The following is a 17,405-nucleotide window of genomic DNA, read 5'->3' on the forward strand; positions in this document are numbered from 1 at the left end:
TAAAGGGGGGAGTAGTTACATATACGAATAATTATGTAAAAACACCTGACGGTGCAATTGATAAGTACGATGAACTGTTGAAACAAATTGTAACATAATACCATTTCCGGCCTTTTACAAAAATACTAAACAAATAAAGTAGTTGAAAATGAAAAAGACAATAAATTTCTTAAGAATTATCCAAATTAACAGTAATATGCTTAATCAACAATTTCATAAATACAATATGTTAAAACTAATTAATAAGCAAATTGTAATTAAACTAAGCTTGATTTTAAGTGAATAACATTAAATAAAGTAGTCTGTTCTTGGATGTCATCAACGTCAGCTCGTTGCAATGTAAATTGATTTGTATTATTTTTTAAAAACCCGTTCACTACGACTAAAGAGAAAAGTGGCGCAGTCGGTAATCCTTGTAACTAATTACAAAGGATAGTGATAATTAAACTTATAATCCCTAAAATAACTCTGCGAATCCGTAGCCAATTAGGAAGTTGACCGGACCCTCTAGAGTATAAAATAATATAAAATAAAAAATTTGTGCAGTGAAAAGCGACCTCATTAACGGCGTAAATTCACCATAAATACGTAAAACACAACAAAAAACAACAACTCTCGCAACGAAAGTATAAAAAGATTTGCAGTGAACACGTCTTAAACAAAGAAAGCGCGAATTCACCAAATCAATATACTAGTGAAGAAAAAAAGATTTGCAGTGAACACGTCTTAAACAAAGAAAGCGTGAATTCACCAAATCAATAAAGTGAATAAAGTGAAGTGACGAAAAAAAAAATAATAAAAATTGAATCATCAAGGCAGCGAACGTTTGATAGAAGAAGAAGGATGGCGCAACAGGAACAGATCCAAAATCCAAATATGGAGCTATTAGAACAACTTAACCGTAGAGAAACGCAGCTGGAGCAACTACGCCTAGCATACGTCGAATTACAACAGCGACATTCTAATAACAACGATATACAAAGAGTCATAAAAAATATTCAACATATACCAACATTCACCGGACAAGGAGACGTAACCATAAACTCCTTTATGAGCAGCATAGAATATCTGCTGTAAAATATCAGAGATGACGAAACAAAGAGGGAAGCTACTCGAGCAGTGTACTACAGGACCATACAAGGAGAAGCAAAGGACGTAATAATTAACATACCCCACCCTGACAACTGGACAGAAATAAAGAAGGCGTTAAAACTTCGATACAAACCGGACATCGAACCTCATGACATTTACAGGAGGATATGTGGTATGAAAGCGAATACGGTAAGTGAGTTATCAATACAAATTCAAAAAATCAAATATAAGTCGGACGAAATAAAAGTATACTACAAAGACGATATAGGGATAGATTTAACTAACATAGACAGCCTTTTAGTTAACACAATTAAAGAAATGACACAGGGGACATTACTGGACAAAATATATGAGGAACAGGACCTTTACAATATCATAGATATTATGACTAAAAGAAGATACGAAGATACGTGTATTAGGCTAGAATTTAAAAAATCCAAAACCTCACACGGACAAAATCATTATAATAATAATAAAAGAAATTACAATAACTATAACGAAAAATATCTAGGACAGTACGGACAATATCATAATAATGATAATAGAGGAAATTACAATAATTATAACGAAAAATATGTAGGTAAAGATATTAGATCAGGACAAGTTAGGCAAAATGTCCAAAATTTTTCACAAAATAAAGGATATGGTGAAAACAATTCATATCAAATTAGACAAAATTTCTTGCAAAAAGGAAATAGGGATAATAATTCTCATCAATATGGACAAAGGTTCCAAACGTATAAAGATTACAGAGATAATAATTCAGGTAGAGGAAGAAGAAATATGAACTCAAACCAATTAAGGCTAGATAGAGGAGAGCCAATGGAAGTAGATAATATAGAAACCGATCAAGAAAGATCCCGAATAGCAGGACACCCTAGCAGCAGTAGCAGCCAATATCGCTTGCAATCGCCTAGGCAAAGCTATAGAGAACTTGAAGATAGTAAGGAAGTGAATAATTCTATTTTTTTTTACAAGGAAGCCTCGGAGAGCTTACCCAGAATAATAATAACAATTGAAAATAAAAAATACGTTGCACTTATAGATACCGGAGCAAATATAAGTCTAGTGGATTCGGAATTAAACGAATTTCGAAAAATTCCACTTAGAAATAAAATAACTATTAGCACAGTAACAAGCAAGGAAATAATTACCCACGAAGTGCATACTGAAGCACCAAAAGAATTTAATTTACCAGAAAATGCATATATAAGATGGCGATCAACACCATTAAAAAATAGAAAATATAATTTCGTAATAGGAATCGATTTATTAAACCATTTAAATACAATGATAAATCTAATGGAAGGAAAAATTTCACTAAATAAAATGGAATCGAATTTTTTAAAGGAATCATTCAATTTCAGTGAAATATGCGCTCTAGAAGCAACGAATAAAAAGATAAAAGGAATTCAGTTAGATCATTTAAATACAGAAGAATTTAAAGAACATCAATTTAACATTGAATATATAAAAGGAAAAGAAAATAGAGTAGCGGATTTTCTTAGTAGAATAGAAAATAACGAGGACGTTATCAAAGAGGAGAAGGAGGATGAAATTACTGAGGAAAATATAGAAAATTACTTAAACGTAGTTAATAATATTGATGATAATACATCAATGCAAACGATTCATTCAGCAGACGAAAACTTACAAGATCATTTTTATATAAAAAATGAAATAGTGAACAAATATAAAACACAAATTATCTTAACAAATAACAAGATAGAAGAACTAAAAATGATTCATGGCAAAAGAATTATTTTCATTTCGGAATATGATTTCGGAGTAGCATATCATTTAACTGATAGAAATCACATTACCTTCATCGAAAAATTAGAAGATTATTTTACCAAAATAGGAAAACCAAATAAAATAGTAGCTGACAATGAATTTAATGCTACAAGAATTAAAAAATTTCTAAATGAAGAAAATATAGAACTACATTTAACCAAACCCAACAGTCACACGGGAAATGCAGACATTGAAAGATTTCATAATACAATTTCTGAAAAATTTAGAATGTTATATAAATTAAATAAAAATGTATCTGTTAAACAACTAATACAAAAGGCTATTAGAAATTATAACGAGAGATTTCATTCAACGATAAAATGTACACCAAATCAGGTACGACGTAATGAAGTAGATGAGGAAATAGTAAAAAACAATTTAATAGAAACAAAGAATAAGATTATAAATAAATTAAATCAGAAAAAGGAAAATTATGAGGAAAAGAGAAAGGAAGGATTTATAAAAAATTATAAAGCAGTTAGGCACAAGGAACAACCTAAATATAGGAAACAAAACTTAGACAAAATACATACCAGTAATATAAAAAGACCATTAAAATTTACAGATTTGGATAATAATGACAGCAATAATACTAATGACACAACAATGTAAAGGGACAATGATTTTAACAGAAATAACGGAACAAAATGGATTCATAGGCTTACAGATTAGAGATCAGGAAATACCAAAGGATAGTGACATAGTACTACATATGATTGACGTTCAACAATTAGAAAATATTATTAATGACATGACCGACAATATAATCTTAATGAAAATAGAAAATAAAGAAATACTGCAAAGAGAGTTATTGGATACAAGGAATAAATTAATGACACTTATGCAAGTTAAAAGTAGGAATAGAAGAGGTTTAGTTAATGCAATTGGCAGTATGTCAAAATGGCTTTTTGGAACAATGGACGAAAACGACAGACAAACTATAGAAACACACCTTTTACGAACGAATGACTCATTTAACGAACAAATTAAAATTAACGATTATTTTGCATCAGCTATTGAACATTTAAAAGAAATTGTTAAAAGCGATAGATTAAAAATAGAAAAAGAACTTAATTCAATAAATAAATTTATATATGAAGAATATAAACAAAATTTATACTTAGATCAATACACAAAAATCCAATTTTTAAAAAGTAAAATAGAACATATACAAGAAAATGTTGTATCCGCTAAATATGGAATAATACATCCAAATATTTTAACTAATGAAGAAATTATAAAATATAATATCGATTATAATAAGCTTAAATATCTACAATTGGGAACAGTAATGGTAAATAATACAGTTCTAGTATTTGGAATAAAAATACCTAAAAATTTTGAAAATGTAAAAATAAGAAAAATAATACCAATACCTAACAATGAAAATAATGAAATAGATGCAAGAATAGAGGAAATATTTACCTATAAAAATAAAACATTATTATTTGAAGATAATAAATCATTAGAACAAATGAAAATAAGCAAACATTGTATATTAAGAAATAATTGTAATCTTATAAAATGCAAGGAACTCGAAATAATACAAATGAATATAAAAACAATTTTTATTAAAAATGCTATAAATTTAAAGATTAATAATACATGTAGTCAAGAAAAACCTATAATAAGTGGAAACTATCTAATAAGATTTAATAATTGTTCAATTAAAATTAACGACTATTATTTTTCTAATTTGTTTGAAGAAATTAAAGAAAATATTATAACTTTAAAATATAAAGATATTCAGAATTTTACAACAAAAATAACTTTTGATGAAATAGTAGAAGAACATAAATCAAATATGGAAAACATTTTTAAATTGAAAATACATACAAATATATCATATATTTGCAATATCTTAAGCATTATTATAATTTTGTTAATAGCTACTCTCATTTTTAAAAAACACAAGTATATAAAAATAAAATTAAATAAAAGAATTCAGGAGAATTCTAATCTAAAGGGGGGAGTAGTTACATATACGAATAATTATGTAAAAACACCTGACGGTGCAATTGATAAGTACGATGAACTGTTGAAACAAATTGTAACATAATACCAATTCTTAAGAATTATCCAAATTAACAGTAATATGCTTAATCAACAATTTCATAAATACAATATGTTAAAACTAATTAATAAGCAAATTGTAATTAAACTAAGCTTGATTTTAAGTGAATAACATTAAATAAAGTAGTCTGTTCTTGGATGTCATCAACGTCAGCTCGTTGCAATGTAAATTGATTTGTATTATTTTTTAAAAACCCGTTCACTACGACTAAAGAGAAAAGTCGCGTAGCGGTAAATAATATATTTTTTTAATACTTCCCACGTAAGGGAAGTTAATTTGTATGAATATGTATGAGCATGCAAACATATCGACATAAATTTTTGCGAACCACAGAATTTTTGCTGAATCGACTCAAGGGATATGTTGCCACTTTTATCCCTAGGTTTTTGCGGCGTTGCAACTTTTCCTTCTGGAGGAAACATTAGTAAATCTTCAATTTATGATTTTTGTCATTGTCGCATTTGTTGGCATGGCATGCGCGGGGAGATGTGTATGGCTCTGCTTTTATGAATGAAGCAACTTTGCCAAGTGAATGTGCGCCTGCGTTCATGAATGAAAATGTTTTTGTTTTGTTTACTACAATATTTGCCTTCGTCGATTGGCTGCCATATTGACTTCTGATGCTGCTTATGCGTTTGAGGCGCTTGTTGTTTTTGTAGAACAATGCTTTTGATTTTTTGTGATGGTTGGCAGATTTACGTGCACGCATATGTGTGTTTGTTCAGTGACATACAAACATATGTATGTATGTACATATATGCATACAGAGCAATGCGCGCACATTTGAAATGATAAGTGATAATGTACATATGTACATTAGGGTGGCCCTTATTTTCCAAAGTATTCCGATTCTCGATCGCACCCCCTAGAAATATGCGAATAGCCCAAAAACTAGTATATACAAAGTTTTGGGTCAATCAAAAAAGGTTTAGAGGTTGCGCAAGGAGCCTGAAATCCTGAAAAATTAAGAATTTTTGCCATTTTTATGTCTCCATATTTCAAAGCCACACTATCTGGTTTTCATACCGTAATAAGATCTGCATTTTATTACCTTTCCAAAATTACCACAATCTTACAAATTGGTCGATTGATGATAGAGTTACAGAAATACAAATATGAAAGTAAATTTAATGTGGTGCATTCTCAAGCGTCGCATGCTCGTGATATACCGTTATAACGGTTCTAATGTTATTCTTATTATGTTATTACGGTATGGAAAACCAGTAATGGATAGTGTGACTTTGAAATATGGAAGTCTGAGACATAAAAATGGCAACAATTCTTATTTTCTTCAGGATTTCAAGCTCCTTGCGCAACCTCTAAACCTTTTTTGATTGACCCAAAACTTTGTATATACTAGTTTTTGGACTATTCGCATATTTCTAAGGGGTGCGATCGAGAATCCAGAAACTTTTTTTTATCCTCCATACAACTAAGGGCCACCCTAATGTACATACGTAAATGCTTAATATACATATGTACATATATGCAAGTTCATGTTACGAAATTTGTAGTTCATTTTAGTGTTATACGAAATGTAATTAGTAAATATAAAAATATAAAACATATTTTTATGAAAGTATGTATATTAGAGTGGGTAAATTTTTTTCTTGACAAAGCGGTTATCAAAATCGTAAACTACGATGAATTCTAAGAAAATTAGCCCAAGAAACCATGGGTCTAAAATGAAAATCGAGCTTCCGGTTTTTAACGAGAAACTTTCGTATATGGTATTTTGTAAAAAAAAAAAGTGCAATTCCTATTCCACTGTCGATTGTTTGCTTGTTTTGTAGATATCGAACTAATTTGTTCAAATTTGGTATGTGATGTTGTATTTAAGCAGAAAATTCGACAGTACAGATATTTTTTATTGGGGGCGTTGCACTGCCCACTTATGAGTTCATATGTACATATATCTCTGGAACCACCTCACCGATTTTTTTTTAATTCTGTATACGTACAGTATACTCTCGAAATGTAAATTCTCAGAAAGTAAATAATCGCGGAAAAGTTAATCACCTTTAAGATTACACATGCACCTCGAAAAAGTAAATTTTTTAATTTTTTTTAAATTTTTTAATTTACTTTTCAGAGAGTGTGATAAAAAATTCGAAACGAAGCAAGCAGCGTTTTTTACGATGTTGCAAAAACACTTACTCTCTTGTTTATCGCGTTTTTTTAGTAAATAAACTCTCCTACTTTATCCACTGGTTTAACAATGAAAACGATGCAAATCAGGTGTCAGACTTTTTGAATTGTCGTACAAAAATGGTCAGAAAATATATTGCAAAAGAAAAAAAAAACAAAAGAATATTCAAGATTTTTTCTCTTCATAGTAAATACATATGTGTGTATGTAAATGTAAATATGTTTTTCATGTAAATCCATATGTTTTATTGAAGCAAATAAATGAATGAATGTTTTAAGTTTAAAAATGCATTTAATATTATAAAAACAGATAATTTATGTATATATTTGGAAAAGTAAATTATTCGAAAAAGTAAATTGCCCAAAATACCAATCGATTTACTTTTCGAGAGTATACTGTATTACATTATGCCTATGTAAGCGATATTTGGAAAATTATCAAAAGCGAACAAAAACCACGCCCACCTGCCATATAACGGTAATTTTTGAAAACACTAAAGATCAGAAATTTTAATAACTGTTGAAGGGAAACATCTTGAGTTTGGTATTCGGTGTTGTATTGCAGCCAGAATCCGACTATATGAAAATTTTGGCATATCACCGCCCACTTTTGAGTGCTTATGTAAATCTCTGGAACTACTTTATCGATTTCGCGTAAATTTGGTACACATTTTAGATTGTACCCAGTACGGTCACTGCTTTATGTTTTCGACTCTTGTAGTTGTTACTGTTTTCCCTTTCATTTATTGAATCAAATCATTCCAATTTCTGTTACACTGTCGATTGTTTGTTTGATTTGCACTTGTTTTTTTTTAATTTTATTTGTTTGCTATGATTTTATCAACTTTTCAGAGAAAGCAAAGCAACGCTGATGAATTACTAATAAAACAATTGTTTCCGAAACCATCGTTTTAAATTATTTTGATACAATATTACAGTTAGAAGTTTTTACTGAAAGAAGAAGCAAGACTTAAGCTTCTTTTAATTATGGAGTCATCTCCTATATCAATTAGTTCTTGTGCTAATGATATTACATTATCAAATCTCTCGGAATCAAATTTGGTGTATATGCCAGATCCAAATTTTAGTGCTTTTGGTTTGCCAAGTGATTTACACGAACTAAATTTGCCAACTTGCCGCGATGTTTTAAAATATTTTTTTTTTGAGTGATCGTTCTAAAAATAAAAATAAAATGTTTTCGTACGCATCTTTTACTCCACAAGTGGCGAATAAATTGATTGAAATTTGGAGCAAATTGAATATTGGCATAATGACGAAGAAAACCATAATAAACAAGCTGATTATGTTGAGATGATAAACTTAGATAACAATAGCATTTTGTCGGAGCCGCCCTTCACTGCAAACATACCCTATGACCATTTGCTCGAATACATAGAATTTGACTATAGAGAAAAATCGTGATGGTGTTATGGTAGTCACGGTTGCAAGTCGAAACGCAACATCTAGGATGGACAGCAAACAAGACCTTAAAACTAATTAATTGTGAACTTTAGAAGTATATTATACTTTGTTTGTCCCTTAACAGTTAAGTTTTTGCTTTATATATAGATATAAAATGAAATTGTAAACTGCAATACGATTTCGCGGAAGATTAAAGCTATCAAAGTTTGAAATTTTATTTATTATTATTTTAATTTTATGGGTGGACATATAAAAACAAAAAAATGAAAAGTTTATCGTTAAAAACCGGAAGCTCCATTTTGATTTTAGACCCATGGTTTCTTGGGCAAATTCTTAGAATTCATCGTAGTTTACGATTTTGATAACCGCTTGGTGCATTTTTTTTGCTCCATACAAATTGACCAACCCTAATGTATATACATATGTATTTATATTATTATAAAACATTACATAAATATATGGGTCCGTTTGAATATTTTTTTTACAAATATACTTCTGAAATCGCATAATGTTTGCAATTGTGGATGCATTCAGAAATATCCGCAAAACGAATTTCATATCAGTTGTATATAGTAAGCATATAAATGCATCAACATATAAACAAAGAGCCTAACATGCGTCTATAATAGAAATGTAAACCTCTGAGCATATTTTTCAATTAATACTCAGCTCTGTTACGAGGCACTGTTAATATTTCTCCTTCCGAGCCAGCCGTGGTGAAAATCGCTTATAGGATTTTGTTAGTCTTTGACAATTCACACGCTGGTCAGCAATTGGACCTTCTCTATATTCTACATTATCTGCATGTGTATATACTCAAATACATATACTTAAAGAATGTATAATTTTGTAGAAAAATTATATGTACATACAGTGCTGGGCAAAAACATTCAGCCAGTATGAAAATTTTAATTAGGAGCTAAAATTTTGAATTAAGGATTGTTTTTATCTGTAATAAGAGTTAAAATAAATTATTAGCAAAAAAATATGAATGCCAAATTTTTCAGGACCAAAATTAGGGTTATTCCACAAAATTTCTAAAAACGGTAATATCAAAGTGATTGTTTGTTATTATTTTTTAATTTTAGTCTATCTAAAATGTAAATTTAGTCTATCTTTTTTGGAGGTACCCGATTTTATGCATGAAATGCAAAGTATTGATTGAGAAATTTTCTATTAGATAAATTAAAATTAAAAAATAAAAACAAACAATCACTTTGATATTACCGTTTTTATAAATTTTGTGATCAATTTTGTGGAATATTTATGTGGTGTATTTGATCAAATTTGAAAAAAGTTCGCTCCTGAAAAATTTAACATTAATATATTTTTGCTAATAATTTATTTTATCTCTTATTACAAATACAAACAATCCCTCATTCAAAATGTTTTTCTTGCATAAATATTTTAGCTCATAATTGAAATTTTCATACTGTCCTAGATTTTTTTGCCCAGCTCTGCATATAACGGGAAATTTAAAATGCTTTATTTTTAATTTTTAGTTTGATTTGGATTAAATGTATGTTTTTACTTTTTAAAACTATATTTATTATATTTTAGATTAACTGTTGAAAGAGGGGTTTACCTGTTTGACATTCATTCCTTTTCCGTCAGCTCGATATCAATACTAGTACTTATGTTAGCAACCACTCTATATCAATAAAAATATTAATAAATATGAACACTATTTTTTTATGTAAACTTTTTATTCAATGAAACTAATTGTATAGGTAAATATAACTATATCTATTATACTACGTTTTTTATGTTTTACTCGTAGTAATCTTGCTCGATGATGTTACTATAATTTTACAAATCTTCTGTTCTCTGGGTTTCTTATTCTAGATTTTAAGCAATCGCAATTGCTGTTATGCTGTCGTCTAAAAATAAAATCAAATCAAAAGTACATATATATACTCGTTAATGGTTTGCATAAACATGAGGTGTTACAAGTACATACATATATTTGGAAATATTGTTTTGCATACAAAATTATGGTATATTTGTAATAGATTTGAAAATTAGTTGATTTATGTATCGTATGCATTTTGTATGTATTATGGCTATTAAAACATTTTGTTTAAATAAATCACATATCTAGCTCTCAATCTTCTTTTTATACGTTCCCTAGCTAACTAACATTTTTGCACTGAGTTATTTCATTATTTTATTAATTTTTACTTTGTCCATACATTTTAGAAATTCTTTTACAAAGGTTCGAATTGAAGGCAGAATAATTTTGCTTGCGCTGTATAACAGCAATATGCTCATATTGTAGGTATTGTTGTGTAGCTCATAAATTAAAGGCTTATTTAAGTTATGTATGTACCATATATTTTCATAGCCCCAGTGATGATTTTGAGTTGAATACTTTTTTTTTTTATACAAAAATAATTTGTGTAGTAATTAACGATATAAAAAGACGATTGAGCGTAGAAAGCGTATAAAATAACAAAAATGCAAGTGTATCAGTTCCGCTCAGCAGAATAATCTTCTATAAAAACGCAAAAAAAATGTACTTAATAACTCTTGTTCATGAAAATCGGCAATTGTGGTCTGGTTTGTCTGTCATATGTATGTAGTTTGTATAAGTAATAAAATGGTTGACGAAAATGGTTCTGAAACTAATAGAATGCATATGATTTTTGATTTGTTTTCTCATACTTATGTAATATATTCTTATACTTTAAAAGTTTTGTTTTCGTAAAATCCTAATTTTTAGCAAATGTAGGCACCCTAAATATTAAAGCTTTTGCAAAACACTTTTACCTAATATAGAGTAACAATATTGTTTATTAATTAATTACATTAGTTTATTTTCAACATTTAGCTTTTGTATTAATTACGTTTTAGTTTATTTAACCATGTTTTAACAATCTTTGTTTAGTTTCTTCGTTTAATTTGCAGAATTATATAGGTTGCACTCTTCAAGTCCTTTTCGTGTATATCTTAATAAATTTATTTTGTCTACATTTTGGTTTAGTTTAGCTAAGTTCAATTTAATGATTTACTACAATATATCTAAATATAATTTGGTAGCGGGTACTTAAAGAAAAATTACAATCGGTTTATCAGTAATTGGGGAACCTGTTTAGTTTACAGATCCTCTTACCTAAAGGTTTATTTGTCCTTAATTTGTATTAAACATATATGTATGTTGAAAATCGAATTTATTGTTTTTGTAAAAAAAGGTGTTATGGACACACTCCACTCCACTTTGCTAAGTTGATTGCCATCCCTAATGTGCAAATTTTGTGGTTTCTTTGAGTAATAAATAAAAGAAAGGGATTGTATGACTTATTTTGCAGTTATGTTATCACAAATATTATGCATCTAAGTGGGAATCTTGGCATAACTAAGACTAATAACTTTATTAAGAACAAAACAAACCAAATTCACTGAGTGCTACAGCACTAATCCTCGTTTACGTTCATATTTTATGATAAAACATACATAATTGGAAATTAACATCTAGATTACAGTAAGTAGTACTACTATTATTATGCACTAGGATGCTTAGATGATGTTCCAGTTGTTTTACCGTCCATATACATATGTATGTTTATTGAGTTTTTTATTATACTCTAAATATATTCAGTGAGTTTTGATTTTTGTAACTAAAAAAAGTTTCTTTTGTAACTTAGAAGCAGTGCGATTTGGCTTTATATTTTGGTTTTAATGAATTTGGATTCGAGTTCCAACTGAAATAATTAAATAAAAAATTGGGAAATAATTAAGTTAAAATCATCCATCTCAATTGTCAATACAACTAAATAACAGAAGCAAGTTTTCCCATAAAATATGTAAATTCACATAAGAATAACCAGTGATTTAAGCAAGATATTACATATGGGTACAATTGGAAATCAATGTTAGTTTTGAGATCTGTGAACCATCGTTCATTAGCTTATGAACAGCCGAAACAAATATTTGTTGGCTTGTGAAATCTCTCAAACTGTGAAGATAAATACGATTTTACAGTTAAAAAAACCGACCAATATAATTGTTTAAAAATTATAATTTTTAGATCAAATAAATATTAAAATATTCTATTCTATTGATACTTTTGCGTAGAATACAAGCTTTCTTAGCGAACCAAGTGCTTCGAATAAATATGTTTAATTAATTACTTTAACAATCTTAAGTATTTTTATAAAAGTTTTTATAATAAAATGCAGTAAATTCGACTCAGGTTTTTTCTGGATATTTGACCGAGTACGGGGTTTGACTATTTGGTAAACATGTTTTTAGGTATTCAACATTTTTGAAACCCAGACATTAGTACTCATAAGAGTTTAAAGCTGGTATTGAGTATTATTTACGTTAATGGTTGATAAAGCTTTTTTAGCCGCAGTCTTGATTAATTAAATTTAATTGTTTGTCATTTACTTTCCGAATATACATACCCGCATGTATGCATTTCAATGATTTAACGAGTGTGATTCGACGGGTGTAATAATAGTATAACATTTGCATGTAGTACGATTTCGATCGAAATGCTTTCAAATAGAAATCATAATAGTAAAGATTTTATCATATTAATGCTTTCTACATTGATTAGATATTTTACATACATACATATGTAAATGCATTAATGCTATGTATTGTAGACGTATTCAAGATGTTTGACCCAGCTCAACCTAAAACCCACTACTAAACTTCTAAGACCAACTGATAAGTGGTTTTGCGATCACTGAACAAATCCTTATTATAGCAATATTTTTCAGCAATACTAAAATATGTACAAATTCGGTATCCATTGTTGAAAATAGTTGTTTGAATGAAACCGTCAGAATTAATATGGGTGTAAACGAAAATATGATGAAAATATCGGAAATTATTTTAGATACATTTTCAATGCCAAACAACATTTAAAATTTTATTTCATTTGCATTTTTCCAGATGCGTTCAGTGGCAGCTTCGTTGACTTATTTCAATTTAGGATATATCATGAAAGAATAATAAGTTTTTAAATCTAAACTAAAATCGTTTGAGTTATTTACGCTCAGTAATGACATATAAGGTATGTGTTTACGCAATTGTCGAATAATTGTATTCTTTGGACTGGCTTTTTGGTCTTAGAGTTCTTTGAAAAATTGGTTTAACTAATGCTTATATTTGTGATCAACAATTTACTTTATGTTATAGACAAATTACATTTAGCTGCACCCAGGAGGAAATCGCGAAGAATATATGACGTAAATATTAGTTGTGAATAAGTATTTGTAGCTTCCACAGTATGTCTCCAAATGTGACCTTAAATATTTGTAGTGACGCTGTGAAGTTATTCCAGAAATGGCAAATACTGGGGGCTAGGCTATCTATTCAATATCAAAATAAAGAGAGAAAATACAATTTTTGCAGTGAATCGAGCATTTGAGTGCACATTCATACATATGTACATTGTTTCGGAAACATTAAACATTTGTTTCTTCTTGTTTATTGCCAAAAAATACTTGCGCAAATGCAAATTTAGTTTGACAGGCAAATGAATTGCATATTATGGAATCATTTTTATTAGAGTTAATACATTTTGTTTATCTAAATGTTTTGTAATTACTTATATAAGTCTTTTTTCCTTTTATCTTAAAAAGGTAAAACTGTATTTAAATATTTTGTCTACAAAATCACACGAATAAAATCGTTCAGAATTCACTCGCACTATCATTATAACAATCATTCATTTCATTTAGTACTTACATATTGTACAATAAATAATGTTTACTAAGAACTACATACAAATGTTAAGAGGTTTTTCTTATTTGACTTGGACACCTGTCAATACATATTGGTTTTTGTGTAAATGGAACCGAATAAAACAGTTATAAAATTTACAGCTCCAGTAGTGACATGTCAACTCTAATTACTATTTACAAACTAGTACTTCTGTAATAATTGTAATGTTTGTATGTATGTGTATAGACTATACCGTTTTAACGATTCTCGTAATCTGTAATTTTATGTTTTTTTTTAATACACTTAAGAAATTAACTCATATACTATATAGTTCTATTAATTGTGAAATTTCATGTGCGGAAAGTAATTCAAGGCAAGGTAATCAAAATGTACATATTTATATGACCATTATTAGCTGAACTTTAGCAGTTGTTTGCTTTCGCTTATTGAGAGCCGCATTAGGAAAACTTATGGGGATTTCATTACATTTCATTTGATGTGTCTTCTTGCGTTGCCCATACAATTCTTAATTATAATTTATTGTTGGTTGTTTTTTTATATTTCATTAATTATTCAAACAAACTGGGATTACATTAAAAATCATTTCTACATTCTGTCTTAATTGGCCACATATCTACTTTGGTGGATATACACTTTAATATGTAGAATAAAACGTCCTTGGTTTCGAACAGCGAGCATACCTGAAGATTATTTTTACAATTTTAATTTATTTCAAATTAAAATAAATTAAAAAAATATGTCTATTGCCATTTTTGACAGTAATTTGTCTTTTGAGCTATTCACAATTGGGAAACCGGTCTACAATATGTTAAGCATAATTTGATAGCGTTGAAGATAGCGGCTATACTACATTAATGACATACCCTCTTGTATCCAATACAACACGAAAACTTTATATTGTTTTTGTATTTACACTTTTTGATAAGAGAGCAGATAAGATAAGAGCGCAAATATAATATGTTAATGCATTCAATAAATTAGGTTTTTTATTGTAACTAATATAGACACTTCACTTGAGTAATAAACAAAAGACAACTATTTAATATAAACAAAATTAGTCGATCGTTAAAATTAGGGTGCGTTAACTACTACGCGTTGTTATGTGTTCTTCACATTTTCTTCCTTATGGTCGAGAAAAGAATTCATGAGAATTACATTCTTCGCTTTATTTTTTTGACATTGAGATTTACTATTAAATTAATGGATTAATAAGAATATGGCTCATTGGAATCTAACGAAATAAAAGAATATTAAAATTTCTGTCTGAAACAAATGTTTAGTTTACTAAGATATGCTATGCCTAGTCTCTGTGTATGTACAATTCAAGGGTTTTAGTTGTCTCACATGGTTTTACTACACCACTACATACTATGCTTGCTTATATATGCACATATTCACAAATTATATTTTTATTACATTTTTTCAAATAATATTTAAAGTTAATTTTTTAAATAATAAGATACATATACAGTGGAACTTCCATAACTCGAAGATCTTCATAACTAGAACTTTTGAATTGACAATAGCGTTTAGAAATCAAATATCATACAAATGTTTTTCCATAACTCAAACTTCCTTAACTCGAAGTTCTCCATAACTCCAACTCTAGAATTGGCAATAGAATTCAAATTTGATAAAAATTTCCTCCCATAAGTCGAACTTTTTGACCAGGGTATAATACAAAATTTAAAATTTTACTATCGAGGCAGAATTTTAAAAGAGTCCTTCTATATGGTACGGAGGCGAAAAAAAAATATAATATTACACTTATGGATTGCATAAATCATCTAACACAAGGCATGGGATACAGACGTCAAGAGCCAAACAATAGCAAAATACAACAAACAAAATTTCAGAAAACGTCTTTTATCGTATGTCCATAAACATTTTTTCGGAGTAACTAAATAAGCATAAATCTATATTTTACAGCTTTTTGAAAATTTATATGTTTTAATGAAAATATATAACTCGAAGTCTCTTTAACTCGAAGTTTTTTTGTGGATTATGGTGATTCGAGTTCCACTATATGTATGTTGTATTGTTTTTTTTATATTTTGGACACCAAATAATCTTTTGCTATGTTTTCGTTGTTGTATTTTTCCCCAAAACTTCATTATGCAAAATGTTTTCTGCGTGAAGGAAGTTTTGGATCAAACTTCCACAATAAAAGTGGATTATTCGTTTAGTTAAATCGTTTCATATCGCACTTTCTTTGCAACTTTTCTTTAATTGATGAATATGTACATATATGTACTAGATAGCTAACTATTTGTATGTATATAGTGTGGAAAAACAAAAAAAGGTGTTAAAATTATATATATATATACATATATATATATATATATATATATATAGATATCTTGGTATAACCATATATGTAATTTATATATGCATGTTATATGTTTCTTATATTATTTTTGTTGACCGACCATAATAGATTATAAATAATATTAGTATTTATAACGCAATGGTAGATGTGTATATATGTACATATGGGTGTATAATAGAACTATGTTATATCTTAAGTCGTTAGGTCGCTTTCATTTCGAAGAAGCCTTAAAGCAGTCCTTTTTCGAAATGAAATCGTTAGAATTAGTACTATTACCACTACTTATAAAGCTATAGCTATTATATAGACGTTCTCTCTTCCTGGTGAATTTATTGGTGGCCATTGTCGCGGCCCTTGTGCATACGGTTGGTGATGTTACGTGTGTTTCTTTTAGCTGTGTTGTTGTTGATGAACTATCTGGCGAATCTTGTATATTTGTTTCGGCGTCTTCGGAAATTGTAGTCTCCATAATGAAATGTAAAGCGTTGGGTACTCTTCGGCCGATATTTGACGGCAAATCGGAATTGTATTTGACCCCACTAATGCCATTTTCCGGTTTTGCAATATTTAACTTGGGCGATGCTAATGATAGTGGTATACTAATGTTAGGCATCTCGATGTTGGTGACGGGCGTGGAGCACTCATTTTCTTCTATTCAGCTACCATATTTATTTGAAGATGCGTAGCTATTAACTGCGGCAGATCCATTCGATGGCATGTGAGTATCAGGCACTAAATGTGGAGTTCTACTAGATACAGGTGGCAAAATAGGACTGGTTGGCCAATGGTATGTTGCAGCAACATTATTGGATGAGGGAACACTTCTATGCAAAAAGCAAGCAGTTTGAT

General features: G+C 29.0%; 1 protein-coding gene across 21 annotated transcripts in view; it reads right to left on the reverse strand.

The window, feature by feature from the left end:
* Positions 1-17,405, reverse strand: part of LOC105219110 (small conductance calcium-activated potassium channel protein) — a 174,897-nt gene that overhangs the window by 60,454 nt on the left and 97,038 nt on the right. For 14 of the 21 annotated variants that reach the window (XM_029044778.2, XM_029044776.2, XM_054231443.1 and 11 more), the window contains one exon: positions 10,898-17,380. The exons of 3 other annotated variants lie outside the window; for them this stretch is intronic. In XM_029044778.2, the coding sequence (XP_028900611.1) occupies positions 17,212-17,380 (169 nt within the window). In that variant the 3' untranslated portion in view covers positions 10,898-17,211. Of the gene's footprint in view, positions 1-9,838; positions 10,411-10,897; positions 17,381-17,405 lie in introns of those variants that run through there. 4 more of the 21 variants (XM_054231444.1, XM_029044782.2, XM_054231445.1 and 1 more) reach the window with 3 other exon arrangements.

The sequence above is a fragment of the Zeugodacus cucurbitae genome, chromosome 5, assembly GCF_028554725.1.
Source record: "Zeugodacus cucurbitae isolate PBARC_wt_2022May chromosome 5, idZeuCucr1.2, whole genome shotgun sequence".
Classification (NCBI taxonomy): Eukaryota; Metazoa; Arthropoda; class Insecta; order Diptera; family Tephritidae; genus Zeugodacus; species Zeugodacus cucurbitae.